Source organism: Ptychodera flava, chromosome 1, assembly GCF_041260155.1.
Source record: "Ptychodera flava strain L36383 chromosome 1, AS_Pfla_20210202, whole genome shotgun sequence".
Classification (NCBI taxonomy): Eukaryota; Metazoa; Hemichordata; class Enteropneusta; family Ptychoderidae; genus Ptychodera; species Ptychodera flava.
Window position 1 is genome coordinate 12,264,695 of NC_091928.1, and position 18,799 is coordinate 12,283,493.

The 18,799-nt window shown below is 38.7% G+C and overlaps 1 protein-coding gene across 2 annotated transcripts; it reads left to right on the top strand.

Annotated features, from left to right (window-relative positions):
- The first annotated feature begins 62 nt into the window (after positions 1 to 62).
- Positions 63 to 14,203, top strand: LOC139130302 (RING finger protein 141-like). Of its 2 annotated transcripts, XM_070696061.1 has the most exons (8): positions 63 to 180; positions 5,045 to 5,178; positions 6,120 to 6,228; positions 7,576 to 7,748; positions 8,458 to 8,568; positions 10,420 to 11,564; positions 12,205 to 12,871; positions 12,962 to 14,203. In XM_070696061.1, exons 1-6 carry the CDS (start codon positions 160 to 162, stop codon positions 10,580 to 10,582), a joined length of 711 nt encoding a protein of 236 aa, XP_070552162.1. In that variant the 5' UTR covers positions 63 to 159; the 3' UTR covers positions 10,583 to 11,564; positions 12,205 to 12,871; positions 12,962 to 14,203. The 2 variants fall into 2 exon arrangements, with proteins under 2 accessions (XP_070552162.1, XP_070552159.1); XM_070696058.1 differs by having other exon boundaries at positions 12,205 to 14,203.
- Positions 14,204 to 18,799: the final 4,596 nt, after the last annotated feature.

Below are 18,799 nucleotides of genomic sequence, written 5' to 3' on the forward strand. Positions count from 1 at the left end.
AATTACAAACAACTGTTTAAGCTTTATGAAATGAAATTTGATAGAGGTCAAAGTTCCTCCCCATGATGCATCAGTAAATATGGCAGCTGTGGAGGAAAACCAAAACAAAAATACTCTGAATCTTCGCGCTTTACATTAGCAGAATGTCATTGATCTGGGATGTTTCGGAAAGTCGTTGAGGTGAGATAATAGGTGATATGAGGTTTTGCTGACATTTCATCGAATCACGTCGTAAATGGAGCCTAGAGGAGTGTCGTCGTTGCGGCTGGCGGCGACCGATAGCATATAAAATGTTGAAAACGTGGGGGCTCTCCCCACAGGCGTGCTGTTTTCTGGGTAGTTTTTATAAGTGTAGTTCTACGTTTCGACGTTCTCTGGTGATTAGGCTACGGAAGAGAACGTCGAAACGTAGAACTACACTTATAAAAACTACCCAGAAAACAGCACGCCTGTGGCTCTCCCGTTTCGCACCTGTCACTCGTGTATGTGAACACTCACTATCATGTGCCAGGGCGTTGTTCTTCAAGTACTCTGTACTGTGGTGTGATGGCGGGATGGTTTCTGTTTGTTCAGCTTGCCCATAATGTTTTACCTTGTTTAGGAAGGTAGTCCTTTTTTTTCGGAAGGTAGTCCTGTTTCCAAATGTTGCTGTGATATACTACATGTATAAAGTGAGCGTTCAGTTATGGCCGGCGGTGGGCCGGCTAAAGTGGGGCGGGTGGGGGTCCAGACACTTTGCACCAAAACCAGTTCGCCCAACACAACTTCGCCCCAAAACCATTTCGTACCAAAACCACCTCGTCCCAAGTACTACTTCGTCCAACGCCACCTCGTACTAAAACCACTTCGCCCCAGTATAATACCGTCATAATAAATTATACTACCATATCTCTGCTACCTCCATAATAGTGCCAACTCGTCCGAAAACAACGATACCACGATGTATGCTGACATAACGTTGTTTTTACCTGCAACTTGGAAGCACTAATGTGTCAGGACATTTTGTCTGCCACGAACCATTTATTCTTCCATGAAACCATAAACGGGGGTCCTACTAATTACTGCCCGTGACTGCCCGTAGCTGCCCGAGGACTGCCCGAGAACTGCCCGAGCACTGCCCGAGGAAAAGGTGAGCCAAATTTCGCCAATTTTAACACTAGGCCAATAGGTTCAGTTTATATCATGCCCAGCCAACCAAAAATATCATTGATTTGGCGTTAACCTGATGTTTTCTCCGGCGGTTTTGGAACTCTGAAGACGGCCGGCGGGGCCGGCCCGGCTCGAAGGACATCCGCCAGCTTGATAGTGAGATCATACCATTTAGTCCGAGAGGTGGTACAATAACCTCGCCGAGTGCGTACAGCTTGATAGCCTACCACCCCTTGCACTGAATGGTATGATCTCACAATCAAGATGACGTCTTTCTCGTCGAAAGCCCGGCGTCTTTCGGGTTCTAAAGCCGCTAAAGAAAACACTAAATCAATGATATTTTTGGTTAGCCAGGCATAATATAAGTTCAAGCTATTGGCTTAGTGTTAAAATTGGCGAAATTTGGCCTACTTGCTCCTCGGGCAGTCCTCGGGCAGTTCTCGGGCAGTCCTCGGGCAGCTACGGGCAGTTACGGGCAGTAATTAGTAGGACCGATAAACGGTATATTAGAAAAAAGAAAAAACGAAAACTACTACACGCTACAACTCAGGTGCCGTGCGCGGTATTGCACGATGTCATTTTCTCGCAATGTGTACACTTGCAAGATTTCAGACCTGGGATGATAGAAAGTGATGAAAACTTGGAGGGCAGTGGTCGGGTATAACTTTACCAGTTGGCGATAGGTTTGGGGCGAATTAGTGTTGTTTTTAGGGGCGAAATGGTTCGGGGCGATGTGACTTTGGGGGCGAAGAGGTTTTGGTACGAGGTTGTTTTGGTGCGAAGTGGTTTTGGTGCGAAATGGTATGGGACGAGATGGTATGTGCATTGTTTTTGGTGTGAAGTGTCTGGGAACCGGTGGGTGTCATCTGTAATTGGAAAACTGCTAGGGGATAGGTACATGTACAGAGGTGATTGGGGTCAGTTCGTTTTCACAATTATCCGCCCTGTCAAAAGCCTTGTTTCAATATACAAAAACATTTCAGGGAATCCACTGGGATAAAGGTGTCTCGGCAAGTTTATACGGACTTGCCTTACAACAGCTTTTACCAATGAGATACGGGGCCATACATGTATAGTAGAAAATATGCTATACTTGGCACAAACTATTTTTACTTCATGATGGATCTGTAGTTAAAGAAAGATCTTGTTAGGGTGAAACATTTATTGCTCGATATTTTGTCTAAGTAATACAAATTTTGGAAGTGTTTACCTATGAGACCATGGAGGTACTCTTGTGGTACCTCCTAGATACCGATGATCTATTCTACTGAAGATAATAGGGGATGAGTTGGAAAAACCAACGTGAACTTTGAACCAGTTGTTCACATGTCTTTTTCCTTTTATGTCATAGACGGTGCTGCGACAAGTCAACACAGGGATCTACAGTATGACAGAACAGAACAGAACATAGCTTACCCTGTACCTTAGGTACATTATCTTCTAAGGGGTGTCATTAACAATTTTTTGAGTGGACAGGGGGATTGGGTGGGGGTTTGTGGGCTACAGAACTCCAACAAGGTGGGACTGTGACTAGTAAATGTTACTCAGAGCATGGAGATACCATCATGTAGTCTGCACAGCTTGGTTAGGTTAGCGAAATAGCTAAACCAGCTCAAACAACTACCCTTGGCTAGCAAAGTTTGGAGGTATTCTGAATGAGATCTAGCCAGTACCATGGTGCTTGGAGAGTGGCTCTGCCAGTATAGCAGCAAATCTAATGTTATTATTACATGCGTCAGGATGTGACCGAATCTGTGGCCGCTTTTAAACCTAACCCAACCCTAAACCAATATCTTTGCATAAATTTTTCATCTAGCTGTGTCTGAATACTAAAAGCTCATGCAAGTGGCCCACTAATACACATGCGTCACTGCAGTAAGATAAGAATGAAATTTTTGACTGAATAGTCACCACCATTGCAATCCTATGATTTGTGTGATTGCATCATCATACATCACGGCCAAGCTTCAATATTTTTTACTTAAAGCAAGATTTGCAGGAAGTAAAGTTGTAAAGCTACTAAGTTAACTAAAAAGATGAAAATGAATAGCACTGATATATTTTCTTTTTGGAGAAAACATATCACACTGTTTGATAATGATAGCATCAGCCATGCGTGCTGCAAGCTGGCAGCCCTCTTGTGTCGAGGGTCACCGTGGAGGCACAAAGTATGTTGCAGAGCATTGAGTAGTCAGTCTCTCAGCAACTGCTGCACAGGTAGCCAGCATTGCTACAACACTATCAACACTTGTGACAAAGAGGAGTATCTTAAAAGTATCTTTATCCAAAACCAATCTACTATGAACATTGAACTGTCACTATATTGAAATTACATAGCTGTGCAGGCTTATGGGCCAAGCCCTTCTGTGATATTACCGAAAACAGTTTTCTATCACATGCAGATAAATTACCCATGATGCATTGTAGCATGCAAATTGAGAAATGCTGCTTACGAGTGTGAAAGTTTGTAGTTTTACGGCCAAAGAAAGATGATGGATGCTTTTCACTAGATGTCTACCAATACCGATAGATCATGTGTACTTTTAACCTGTTCACCCCCAACTCCCTGTAAACAGGTCCACAATCATCATTGATAACAATGGATTCGGGCAAAACCATGGTGGTGAAAGGGTTGGCAATCTCAATTGATTGCCATGAAATGGTGATTTTTTTCTTCAGATGGTGTATCATGTGGATCGATCACCCTTAATTAAAGTGTCTGTGCAGACCCCCTTTATCAAAGAACAAAATGACTTGTATGGACATTATATCATGTACAATGTTTTTGTTTCAGCAGAGTCCAGACATTTTATTAAAAACCCAACTCATTCCAAAACAACTTCATTGGTATGACCACAGGACAACTGTAAAGTATAACACTACTTGTAGATTCACATAGTATAGGATAAAGCCCGAGTACGAGGGCTCTTCTGGTATATAAAGTCCAACCCAACGATAAATGTCGAGGCCGCAGGCCGAGACATTTTATCGTAGGGTTGGACTTTATATACCAGAAAGAGCCGAGTACAAGGTTTTATCCGACTTAAAAAAACTATCTCCCTAACTGATATATTTTCGTTTTCAATGTGTTTACGTCAACCGTCCCCTTTGTCAATGTAACATGTTTAGGATATGAATTAAAACTTTTATTTGTGAAATAGCCTTCCAATGTAATGGAACATCCTATAAATGCCCTAGGCCACATTATATAAATGCCCTAGGGCACAGCAGATTTTGTGTTGCAGCTGGTTTCCGCTGTGTTACCAAATTTGAATACTAAAACGTACCAGATGTCTACAGAATATGACATGTTCACTTTTGATTGGACAGTACTTTACTACGGCGCTGTCATTCGTTTCTGGAATTTGATGACCAAGGCTTTATGAGTAAATAAAACACCCTGAATTGAGCACTCTGATTGGTCAATCAACAGTAGATAGTTTTTAATAAATGTAAGAGTCAACTGTAAAGTGCCAGCAACTCAAACTTTGCATAATTTTTTTTTCGTTATTTTTATTTTTTTGTCAATTGCAAGTTCTTGTTCTACTTCAAGAAACATGTTGAAACATCCACCATTTAGCTTGTCCACATAGCGTCTATATGTGTAAAATGCGCTGCTATTGTTTCCATTTGAGTTTTAGTCGGGACCAGAATTTGCTCATCAATAATTAACAATGCAGTCTGTATATCTACAGGCAGAGCCTGCAAGCTGAATTACTGTGTATCTCAACATGCTTTGGGTAGTAGAACAAGAATAACGGTTGACATTAAAAACAAAAATAGTGAAAAAATTCATCAAAAGTTAGAGTTACAAGCCCATTGAATGATTCCTGTACATGTCCCTTTATTCTCATACCAAGCAAGTCATTTGTTACTTTCTCTGTTTGTCCACCAGAAAGTGACTCAAATCATGGGGCAGACCCAGGCAGCAGCAATTGAAAAAATACACAAACACGGAGGTATCCTTGGACAACTGACTGTCCTCAAGTACGATGACTTCTTAGCACTTGTTTCAGAACTCAACGAAATGTAAGTCAAGGTAGAATGCGTCTCGGGGACAGAAATTCAGACTCTGACAGTTTTACAATAATTCTTTGGTCTACCACCTGTGTGAGGGCTCATCTTAAAGCTCACAGAGCATCTTAATTTTTCACTAGATTTTTTGTTGCAATCGGAAATTTAATATTTCCCCATAGAGTTAACAGAGATGGCAGCAATATTAAACTTCAAAGTTAGTAAATATTGGGTAATTTGTCTCTCTTGTATGCAACTTTGCATGGTGATCCCTGATTTTTATGAAAAATGACTTCAAAAATTACGAAAAGTGTGAGTAAGATTTTTAAGTTTTAAATTTTGAGGCACAGCTCACCTTAACTTAAGGTTCATCCCCTTGAACAAAGCAAGCTTTGGTATGATCTTAACACTCTTTGTGCAAGGGTCAAACCATTTGCACAGAAAAACGGAAGCAAAACCAGTATGGAACTCATTCACTACTGAATAATCCAAGCTATTGTATTGAGTACAATAGTAGAATAGAAAGACTGCTGTAAAAACAATGAGTGAATGGAACACTACAGAGACTTGCGAAATTTCATCGGCAATCAAAGTCCAATGCACCTCACAAAATTTGATTTTCTGATCCTCATATTTTTATTCCCTTATGCGTGAAATGGTGAAAAAATTTTGAAATGTGGTATATCCCTCAAGTGTTCCCAGTTAAGTTTTGAGTAAAATGAATGGTCAATAATACTTTTCTGACAAGTTTCACATAGATTGCAAAGTTTTACAGCCACCATCATGGTGCCCCTATCCAATGGTTTTATCCCCCATGCACAGGGTTCTGTTCATAGCCCATTTCCATCAAGACACAGATCGTTCTTGGGTATAGACAGGGGTTGAAAGGTTAATCGAATGGCAGGGGCTGCTGCATGATTTTTACATCATGAAATCATTTCTGTTTTGTCTTGTAGAGCAAGTTCACTGCCTGACCCGGGTGGTAAGAAACTGCAGTTTGAGGTCAAGTTCGGTACAGATACCTCTGTCCTGTGGAAGAGTACTGTGAGAATAAGATGTAAAAAGGTGAAATGTTAAAGATATCATGTTACCATGGCAATTGTGCCAGTGTGTCATTGTTTGGACATGAACTCAATCTCATGCTACCAATGTACAATAGTAATATATACCAAGCTGATGCTAAAACAAGTCCCTTAATTAGCATAAAATAGTCCAAACCAAAGAGTGTGTAGTTGGCAGGGAAAACAGTGCACCAGAACGTATTACCACTTTGAGTGCTGTAATTTTTTCCACCAAAATTTTAGTGCAACATTTTACCAATTTTTACGTATTTTTCTGAAATTTTGGGCCTAATTTTTGACCAAATGGCCATCACATTTGAGTGGTTAGTTTTTCATTAACTTTTTGTCAAAAATGTGAAAAAATTTTGAGTAGGGAATATTAAGATGACAAAAATTGACTTTGGCGTTCAGTGTGATATGATAAATGCAGTACATTGACAACTTTTGAAAAGTACTGTGAACTTTTTGGGAATTTTGTTATAAGAACTACTCTACTGAAACATTTGCTATACCAGAGTTTGGTACTTTTGTTGTTTGACTTCCACTGTCATGGCCAAGGACAGGTTTTCATGCAACATACTGTGTATTACCCACTATTTACAATGTTGAGTCCACAGTTCCCAATTTCATTTCAATATACATCCACAGTCAATTTTTTGGATGATCAAACTGCAAAGAAAACCATGAATTTGCCAGCTGCGCATATGTTGACATACCATTGTAGAAATAACCACTTTCACAGGCAAGTACATACTCGACTTTGATATAATACCGGTAGTATACTCGCCATTGGCTCATGCTAAATATCCACCATTTTATCCCAAAGTCATGTACACTCACCTCCAGCAGATTATATCGCTGAAAAATATGCAGATGTCAGCTGTAAAAAATAATTCAGTGTGCAATACATTCATGTCGTTTACCAATTACCTATAACCTTTTTTCCTATCTTTTGGTTTTACTTGAATTTACCTAATAAATTACCCCCTCCTGGACCACAGTGGATGAAAGGAAACTTTGCACAACATAATGTACAAAGCAAAGCCGAGTACATTATGGAGAGCAAACTTTGCCTGAGTCTATTATTGGCCAGGAGAAGATACAATATTGCTATTGTTTCATAGTTTTGGCAATGCCAGTGAATTTGTAGATGTAGAAAACATCTTGGGGCACAATGTTGGATAATCAGATACATTATCAGTAATAATCTGGGGAATGGTATACAAAATTCACAAAATTGACAAAGCTATATTATAATTGTCAATAAAGCCCGTAGAGCTCACCTTCGCACTCAATGCCAAGGGTATTGAGACAAAAACTATATTTATATAATTTCTACACTTCCCCGTAGCTTGACAGAGAAAACCAAATGGAACAGTCGCGAGTCATGAATTTACATCAGTTTGTACAGCTGTACAACACTATGACCAGTTGTGTGTCCTCTCAGGAATCAGCTGATGACAGCAATGGAAACTCCTCACAGGCGGAGTCCACACCTCTTCAAGCTTCTACAATTCTTCAAAAGTTAGTAACACTGTCTTTTTCTGTGAAGTTTGGTTCTACTAAGTAGCTTAACCTTACCATTGCCACTTATCTTTAACTTATTCGTTTACTAGATGTGTGATTTGCTCTCTTCTGGAGAAGTTGAATCACAATTGCCAGTCTGCCTGTATTTCTGAAGTTTCATGCCATGAGAACAATTTTTCAGTTCAAACTTACTTGTGAACGCTAGAGAAGGTGTTGCTGCTGTCAATTATTTTACCTGAAGCCCGCATGTGCAGTGACATCACCAAACTTTACGCAAAGCAAAATCACACATTTCAGTTAGCCTCATTGTTATGTTTTCAATAGGAAAAGCGCCCTCACATTCAGGCATTTTCCTGCTGCGTCATTATTATTCAAAAAGCATGCAAACCATAGAAAACTTGACCAACTTCATCACCAGTTGCTACACATCACTGTGTGTAGGCAGTTAATCTCTAGGACGACTAAATTTATTGGACATACCTTTGGTGGTGAACTAAAAGGGACTTTCTTAGGGGGCTGAAAATTAAAGCGAGGTATGAGTAGACCCCCTGGGTTACTAACAACTCTAACAAAATTTCTTTCTGTCCACTTATCCTTAGTCTTGCCTGATTCTAAATAATTCAGAGGGCAATATGTGAAATTGAGGGAGGGACAGTGAAAATTTTAGATGAGCTTTAAAAAGTATCACATTTGTATTTTCTGACAGGATTGGTGGCTATGAAGATGATTCCATGGACTGTTGTATTTGCATGGATGCCAAAACAGATGTAATATTACCCTGTAATCACATGTACTGTGAAAAATGTATAGATACATGGTAAGTGCATCTTCTGTATTTGCAAACCTTGCATTTTAATCTCATTACTCCCACACGTTAGGTGCAACCCTATGGTGCACCATGAAGGTAGCCCTCTATGGTGTTTTTGTGGAAAGCAAGTACATGTAAATATCACTGGGGTTTTCCAGTCATTTAACTAGGGTTCGCCTTGGTATATCAATGCAATTAGATAAAGGACACCAGAAATATTAAATGATTTTACCAATGTTGCCCAACCTTTAATAGCAAAAACACTGCTCCTATGGAAGGAAATGGACTGAAAAGGGTGAAAAGCTAAAGTGTTTGCAGAAGTCAAATAAAATAATGACACATTCCATCGTTTGCAGAGGTCATGGACTCAATGAACACTACAAAGTGTTACTTGTGCCCTCTTTTAATTCAAGAAAATTGTACAAATGCCAAACGTTTGATGATTGTTGAGTTGCAGTTGAAAAATTGGAGTTTTACGTGAACTAGAAAACCAAACTGTTGGTAATTGTGAGATGTTTGATTGACCCAGCAGTATATTTCCACAACACTGTCTTCATAAGTTCCTGTCAATGATTTTTGTAAATGGGAATATTATTTCCAATTCATGTTGGGTAAAAGCAAAACTTGTCAGAAATCTTGTCAGTGAAGTGAGTGAAAGATTTTATCGCAAGTAGGAAGCATCAATAAACACGACTAAGTGTGCATCGCCTTCCATGATATTCCACTCAGCTACCCCTGTACTTTCAACCCAAACTATTCATTTGCAAGTTGCATATATCCGGATATGTAGTCAATCTAGTGTGTTTGACTAGTTTGAATACCATCGGTCAGTTTTGGAATTTCTAAATCGAAGTTCATCACGATGCAATGACTTTTCAAGTTTAATTTGTGAGGTACCGGTATTCTGGGTGTCAGTTAGACTTAGTTCATGTCGGTGAATTTAAAAAAAAATGTAAAAAGTAAAATAACTTTCAAGAGTTTCTTTTGTGTCCCTTCCAGTGTTCCCTCTAAGGTTTCGAGAGGGTGCGCAACTTGAGATACGCCTGATTGCCTCACAGCTGGGTCCGTTCATGTATATGCTAATTTATTGAGGTACGTCACAACGTACAATGAACGTTGGTGGCAACTGCGCCACCAACGGGCGCTAAACTCGAAACGCGGAAGTAAAATCTACGCTGAGATCGCACATTTCGCCCTGAGTTATCGTTTCCAAAACTACCGAATGAAATGACTGAGACTAAAGTTGCGCAAAACATGAAATTTCACTGCGAGAGCAGTCGGAGACACTGCGCAATTAGCGCGCAAATAAGCCTTAGCGGGAACACTGGTCCCTTCTATTTCATACTAACCTCAATCAGTAAATGAAATTTGGCAGCCCAGGTCAGACTTTCCTAGCAATCATACGCGTTAGCTTTGAGTCTGTGCAGTAGTGAGTTACTGTCTGCCAGATTGGGTGAAATTCCCCTGTAAAGCGTTCACCCCACTCATCGCGTTCACCCTACTCACGCGTTTCACATGAAAACAGAACACAAATCATCACTTTCACCCCACTCAAACATTCACAAATCAAAGACTTGAACCAAGTCTAGTTGTCAGTGTCAAAATGAGGTTTTCAACAAAGTTCAAGGTGATCAGAAGTTCCCATAACAAGGACAGGTAGAACCTGGAAGTCAAAGGGACCACGGTACAAATAACACCACCTGCACAAACGCAGTTTGTACAGGTGGGTTTGTTTGTACCATCATCATGTGATCTCTTGGGTGTACTGAGTCTGTAGGACCCAATCATCCTTTTTATTCCGTAGTAGCACCATCTCAATGAAGATGTTTGTGAGCGTTTGATTTTTACATTTCTTCTCAGGGATGTGAGCCATCATTTTTGTCCTGTCTGCCGACAAGAAATCAAGAACCAGAAGGAATCATGGGTATTACCAGAAAAGCCTGATGAAGAGGAGGTTGCCGACTATCTGATGGGGGTGGCGGGCAAAACCGGAAGAAGGGAACCAGATTTTAGACCACTGTAACAGCACTCCTTCGATGTTGTGACTTTCAAGTTCAACATTTACTCCAGCGTTATTTGGTTTTTTGTTTTGTTCGTTTAATCAGACTACATCCTTACTGTGTTGTCAGTATGTTTGTCAGAAGACATCCTTACTCCATTGTCTGTCAGATGTCTTCTCACCGTTGCTAATTCGTCTTTGCATTCGATCTCAGGCTGAAACAAAAACAATTGATTCCATGATGATCACAACATAGGCGATTTGATCATTTATTAACCCTTTGAGCGCCAAAGTCAATTTTTGTCACCTTTACAAAATATACCACAGTCAAATTTTTTTCAGATTTTTTCCAAAATTTTGAAAAAAAACTGTAGTTAATTAAATGTGATGTCCATTTGCTCCAAAATTATCAAAACAATTACTGAAAAATTCATAAAAATTGGTAAAATGTTGCACTAAATTTTGGTGGGAAAAATTACAGCACTCAAAGGGTTAATGTCACACATTATAAATTATGCAAAATCAGAAGCACACAATACTGGAATATTTAAATTCTCTATACATGGTTGGCCAATTGGATTATCCACTCATAGCCATGTTGTGTTTTTAAAATACAATCAAAATCTTTCAAGCTGCAAAACTCAATTGGCCAAGGCGTTGTTTTAATCCATATGTATCGGCGATTTATACAGCATTAACACAGGAGGGCTGTATGTAGTCTTGTTTACGTTTAATCAGCTACATGCTTTCAGTTACACAGCATACCACGACCACTCCACACACGTCAGAGAGTGAAACAAAAACAAATCGCCACACTTTACAATGTCAATGCCATGTGTTTCTTCTTTATTCCTGATGAATTACAATGTAGCTGGTGTTTGAATACATAGTACACTTGGTTGACTATTCATAAAACGTCATTTATTAAGTGTTGGCAATTACTCAGTAGATGATTTCCTTACAGTCACATCGTTATAATGGAACACAGCCCTAACAATGAACTACAGTGCCTTTGATATAAGTACTGCAACTCAGCGTATGAGACAGACACATTTCACCTACAACACAAACGATTATGTTGGTTATCACAACACATTTGGAAGTCACTGACTCATTGATTAATTACAGTAAACCAGCATGGGGTAGCTGCTCTGTCTGGACTGAGAGATACACTTGATCTACGATGTAACTGTTTTTACAATTTTAGCTGAGAGTTGAAGAGCTGAAGGTTTTCTCAACAGAAACTAAATAAAAAGCCACACATTTTGCTGTAATGCACCTCAAAATTAAAGAAAATTACACAAAAAACACACACACACATACGCACACCATAACATACTTCAAAACATATATTTTCAGAACATTTCTAAAGTGACCATAAGTCACCGGGCTACATTCAGTTGCAAAATATGTGGCATTTCAACTCATTTTAGCTTGAAGCTGAAACTGTAAAAACAGTTACATTGTAGATCAAGTGTATCTCTCAGTCCAGACAGAGCGGCTACACACTGCTGTTTTGCTGTAATTAATTAATGAGTCGGTGACTTTCAAATGTGTCGTGATACCCAAGCTAATCGTTTGTGTTGTACGTGAAATGTGTCCGTCTCATACGCTGTCTTGCGATACTTATGTGAAATGCACCGTAGTATGAACCCCAGTAATGAACTGTCACGCTCACTTGTTTATGTTTCTCTGTCTGATGTGTGTGGACTACATCCAGCCCTGCTGTGTTAACACTGTAAAATCGCAGATACACATCGATTAAAACAACGCCTTGGCCAATTATGTTTTGCCACTTGAAAGATTTTGATTGTATATGTGTACATGGAACAAGTACATACGGTAAACATGATGTACTCTACCAATCCCAATGAAATACAATCACTCATATTTACATTTCATTAAGTTCCGCTCATGCATATGTACATATATGTATTTTAGACATTAGCAAGATAAAATGCAATTATCCAGATCATTATCCAATCAAATATGCACTCACAAATTTATCTGCCAATCAGTATAGCCCATTGCCTGATATTAAGAAAATATCTGGTGCACCTGCACCACTATTTGAAGAAGTAGAATTCATTCACGATATGCAAAATGTCTGAGAGAATAGAGCCATGCATTCAAGTTCATCCTTCTCGGTCCAATGCACATTTCAACTGAAATGAAATGAGTTCCTCATGCATGGTGGTTATGTCCATGTTCATTTCATACCACCGAATACATGTATGTCAATCATTGGTTAGATTTCAAGGTACATGTTACTATCTGTACTCATGACAGACTACATTCATTTGTTGGAAGTATGCTTTAACCCTTTCACCACCATGGTTTGTCCCAAATCCATTGTTTTCTATGGTAAAGTTGGACCTGTATACAGGGAACTGGGGGTGAAAGGGTTAAGGTAGAATGCTCCTCGAGGGACACATATTTGGACTCAAAAACTTTCTCAATACCTTTCTGGTCTACCGCTGGTGAGGGCTCATTTTAATGCTCTTGGAATGAGAAAAATTTGCACTGTCTCAGTTTTTTTTCGAAAATCGAAAATTTTATTTTACTCCATAGATTCAACGCAGGGATGGCAGCCATTTGAAATATTGGTAAATGTTAGGTAATTTAATTCTCCAGTAGCAATGTTGCATAGTGACCTAAAATTTTTATTCTGAATTTGGTTATTGAATGGTTTACAAGTTTCATCATGTAAAGTTTTGACAAAAGTTTAAATAGTTCACTTTTGACGTGCATACGACCTTAATTAGGTAAAATTTTCTATAAACTATGCTGCCATTAGTCTTACTCTAGGCTTTTGATGTTTAGTCAGGGTTATATGTGTTTGTTGCACCAGCTGTATATAAATGTTGCAAATAGACCAATCAGTGTGTTTTCAATGCCAATATGATTTACCACAGACAACAAAGTTTACTTTTATTCAAGAGAATATTCCACAGTGCATGTAGGGATGTAGGGCTGACTCAGCGAAATTTCAGTTGATTCCATGAGTTCTGAAATCTCTAGAAGTTCAAAGGCATACTTGTGCTGATTAAGCTGAACTTATACTTTGATGTTACAAAGTGTCTGTTATCCAGGCCGAAGAGTTGATCTGTCACTGTCATGCAATTTGTCCGATATCGAATAGAATTCCATCCGTGTGATAACTGCACTTTGGAAGGTACTCCTAGCTTTTTTCCCGTAGGTGAGAAGCTCTCCCATACATATCTAATGACTTGTTGTTGTGTCCTGCTTTAACCACTTGTAATAAGGTGTCTTCATCTCAGTCTGATAAAGTCAGTCCAAGATAGTATACTTAGCAATGGTATTGAGGGAAATTTACATTATGTGTATCTGGAGTGTAAATGATATCTGTGCAATATCTGTTAACTTTGAATATATGATAACAAAACTTGCTGTGTAACTTTTAATCATATCATCCAAGATGATCGGTTAGACCTTCGTAATAATACTTTTGTTGTGTTGTTAGGGTAGCAAGTTTCTGTTTCTTCACATTGTAATTTTAAGGCTGTAAATTTCAAGAGTAATCCCAAGGTCACATTGTGCCATGTTTTCAGGTCATAATTCAAATGATTTTTGTCAGGGAAATCTTATTCCTAGTCACAAAAATAACAAAGTTAAGATGCAAAACTTATGTTGTACTGAGTGTTTTTTTAGCTCACATTTGGTATACCAATGTGAGGCTATCGTATAAGCTGAAGTTTGTGGCGTCTGTATGTATGTATGTATGTATGTATGTGTATGTATGTATTTATGTGTGTATGTATAGTATGTCCGTCGACATCAAAAACTCGCGAACCGCTGCACTTTTCAGCTTGGTATTTGGTGTGTTGATGCATCCTGGGCTATAGATGGGATTTTGTTCAAATGAAATTTCCATTGCCAAAATTATGCAAATGAGCTTTAAAAATGTGAAAATGGTCAATAATTAATAACTCAAGAACCATTGTCTTGATTCCTTTGAAAATTTGTATGCAAGTACCTCAGGTGAACCTTATACAGTTTTAAGATATCTTTAATTTTGTATTTTTCTGAATTTCCTGGTTATTTTTCCCATTTTAAGTAAAAATTATTTTTCTCTGAAACCGCCGGCCCAGTTTCTCTCAAATTTAGGGTGGATGTTTGCAAGGGTGTTACCCTTCTGATTTGTTGACATTACGACAAAATTGGAAAAACTACTGTTTTGGGGCAATTTTTGTCATTTTTGGTCAAAAAATCTTAAAAAATATTTTCTTTTTAAAGCCCCATGACAGACAGCTTTTATATTTGGTGTACAGATGTCCAGGGATGACAATAGTTAGATATGTGGAAGTTTTCCTGAAATATACAAATTTGTCAGTTTTGGTAAAGAAAACTTGTTCTCAAAATTACTTGTCTGATAGCTTTGTAATTTGGTACAAAAGTCCTGAGGGATGTTATTAGATAAATTTTCTGCTCAAAGTGTTGGGAAACCCCCAAACTTTTATATTTTAGGTAATTTTCTCAGTTTGTGATCTTAAATGACCTACGCCAACCCAGGATATGTTGTGAGACAGTTTCGAAGGCTGTGAACATAATTTTGTAATATTTGGTAACAATTTGTAGTAAAATTTGATCCAGAAAACAAAGCTGAAGTAAATTTGTTCATTGCGGATCAATTTTTGCAAATTTTCCATGTAAAACACACAAGAACTGATGAGAAATTTGGATCCAGGATAATTCCAGATGTCGTGATCACCCCCCCCCCCCCCCCCCACATTGGAAGGCATTTCAATATCTGTAACTAATTTAAGTGCTGGTTACATTCGAATAATAGCACTCATAGCATTAACTAAAAAATCCCTAAGGTTGTAAATACATTTCCTGCCATCTGGCCTTTAAGTAAACATGGACAACCAAGGGGTGAAACATTTAATATTCAGGAGGGGGTAGGGTCTAAAAGATTGGTGAGGTAGCATTACTTTTTACCAGATCCCTTGTACATTTTTTTCCCACTCTTCCAACCTTTTCTTTTTGTCAAGCCTTCTCTGGCTAATTTTTGTGTTGACATTTGCTTATGTATGTGAGATCTGCTTGTCCCATTGCTATAGAAGTTGATATGCATGTTCCTAAAGATGACCTCCAGTACCTAAGTTGCAGACCTTATTTGCTTTTGTCATTCTTGTTTTTCTGGTTTAAATATTTCTTGAATGGACCAATTCAAACCGAATGTGAGCACACTTTCCTTGACTGTATTTTTTGTAATCATTGTGTCTTGCTCCAAGTGTATAATGCATGAGTATAGCGCCCTCATAGGCATACAAGCAAGCCCAGTTCAAGCTGTGCTGTAAAGGGTGGGGTGGGGTAGGATGGGTGTGTCCTGTTTCCAGCGACATTCTTCCATCAGTCGACATTCAAAGCAGTAGTTACGCTCTTATAAAAAAAATACATCACCACCGCAAGTTGCCAAAATGTAGTGAGTTGCCAAATTTTGCCAAAACTGACAAGGTATAAGGTTTAATAGGAAAGCGAATTGAGCTTTTAGTCGAAGTAAGAAAAATTCAGAAAAAATATGTATTTCTGTAGGATACATAACATGTTTCAGCAAAAACCTTTTGACCAAACTCTGCTGAAGAAAATTGATATCAATTTATGCTGTGTCATATGCAGCAAGTAATTGAGATGGTAGCACGTCTTTTTTACAAAAATTGCGATTTATTTAATATCGTTGTCATTCAGGTGCAATCACCCAACCTGATCTTATCTGGCCTGACATGACCTTACCTTAGCCTGCTGAGTTCAGTTCTGCAATTTGTACAATTTTGATATGCTAGTTCGCCCATATCCTTTAATGTCACCTCTGCCTACAGAGTGAGCAGCTAGTAATGCTTGCCTCAATGGTATCAGCAACTTTTTACAACACTTTCCGGTCGTTTGTCTTGGCCAAGTCATTCCACATGATAGCAACTCTAATCAACATGTCTGTCCTAGTAAAGGCAGAAAACAGCTTTATGTGTACACTTTATTACATACCTCAATGTGAGTGAAAATCAGTGCATTGATTTGAATAAGAACATTCGGGGAGTTAGCAGGCGCGCAACCGATGTCGACCGGTTTCCATAATTACCTGGTCCTGTGAAGCTATTCTACGTTTTCAACGTCTAAGTAGACGCTTAACCCTAGATGTAAAATATCCATGTGCGCACTGCTATTTTGAATTTCGTTAAAATCTGTTTGATACTGGTCGGTAATGGTAAAGTTTTTAGAGAATGCGCTGCATGTAACTAAATGTCATACAGCGTTAAATAGCTCTTGCAGCAGGAGACCATTTTTGACCTCCTGGTGTCGGGCAAATTGTCACTTGTTCTCGGGCACATAAACCCATGTATTGAGGCAATAATATATAATACGTTTCTGTGGAAAATTTGGATGGAATACAATATTTATAGTGTTCTCATGGTCATGTTCACATCCTTGCTTACTTTATGTATTTGCTTCGTAATAACCAGACTGACCAATCACAGTGCTCAATAGTATTGTCTTATCACAGCCACTGATAAAACGGCCAAAACCGGATGCCTCCATAGGCACATTGTAGTGAATTGCAGAATTAGGCTCAGCTAGTCCAAGCGATGGCATCAATTTAAGGCCCAATAGCTGCATCTTTTAGCATTATTTTTTATGATTTTACTTCCAAACTAAGACAAGTTCGTGGGAATGTACTCATTGAGGGGTGTTTATACAATTATGATAGACTGTCCACTGGGACTGTATGTGCAGTTTTGAGCAAGATAAATAATAAATGTTTGCCCAAACGTAAACCAATTATGCGCTTAAATCTTACAAAACCTTGAGTAGAGGCGAAACGGAGATTTTAATTAGTCTGGCCTAATTAACGAACAGTCGTTACTTTAAAATACAGAAGTTGGGATAGTGTTTAAACAAATTTTGGATCATATGGATTGACTTTACAATGTCAGTTACTCAGTTTACAGCAATAGCGCTGGCACAAAATTTGCGTCTCCCAACTTCAGAAAAGGTGATAATAATAACCGGATAAAGTGTAACACTCATTTGATTTTAATAAATTTATAATCTCTCTCTCTCTCACTCTCTCTCTCTCTCAGTAAGACGGCCAAAAATCTTAATATGTTAAATATTGCCAATTTGCGCATGCGTCAGTCGGGGCTTATTGCGATTGGATAATGATTCAGGAAAAACACTGTCGGCGTCGAACATATATAGTTCACAAAGTCTCAAACGTATTGAAAACAGGTCACAAGAACCAAGGCACTGGAAGAACAACACTTGGTATCACGCATCGTCGAGGCAGACACAAAGGCTAAGCTTAAATATGAAGTTGTTGATCCTGATGTGCTGTTTAGTGCTGACTGTTGTCATGCAAGACGCTGTCGAGGCTCGGCCTCAATACCTTCAACAGGTTGAAAACCAACATCAACAACGCCAGGATATACTGTTAGAAGGAGCAAACAAGGAGGCAGAAATTGGACCTGACTTGTGGAATCGGTTAAAACAATGTCGTTCTCCAGACTGCTAGAGCAGATGATCGATCTACACAAGACTCGGACTGGCAACGACCTAAAGTACTTACTGCTGATAAGTTTTTCGTCGAAGTTCATCGCAATCACAATAGAGACAGCCATGTTCCCTTGCCAACATTGAAGAAAACAAGATGGCGCTAACATTACTCCATTTTATAATCGAGGTTCCTCATTACCAAGCATGAACACATTGGAACTTTTTAAAGCCTCACTATCGCAATACTTCCTTTCACTACACATTGTTATTGCTGTAGCTTCACGCTGGAGTCATATTTTTGCGTACTTTATAGAGGACTGCAGCTACAAGCTTATGATTATCGCCGAAGTTTCGTGACAAAAGATGTTTACTAACATTGACCTTGATACTTGTACTCGACTGGACACTAGCGCTAAAACAATAAGTTGGGACAACGATATGGTTACGTCAACCAATTGCTTAAACCTATATAATCAGATTTTGGCTCCACAATTCTAGACCATGTAACTTTAGTGACTACTATTCTTAGAAGTCGACATTTTATCACAAGAATATCATAAATACTAAATAGCGTCGTTTGGTATGCCCAGTCAGTAGAATAATTATGTATATATTTAACCTTTCTCCCAATCAAGTATTTTGAATTTCATTTCTTATCCAATCAAGTAATTTTCATACTTTTTAGCCAATGTACGCGTTAACCTTTCTCCCAATCAAGTATTTGAATTT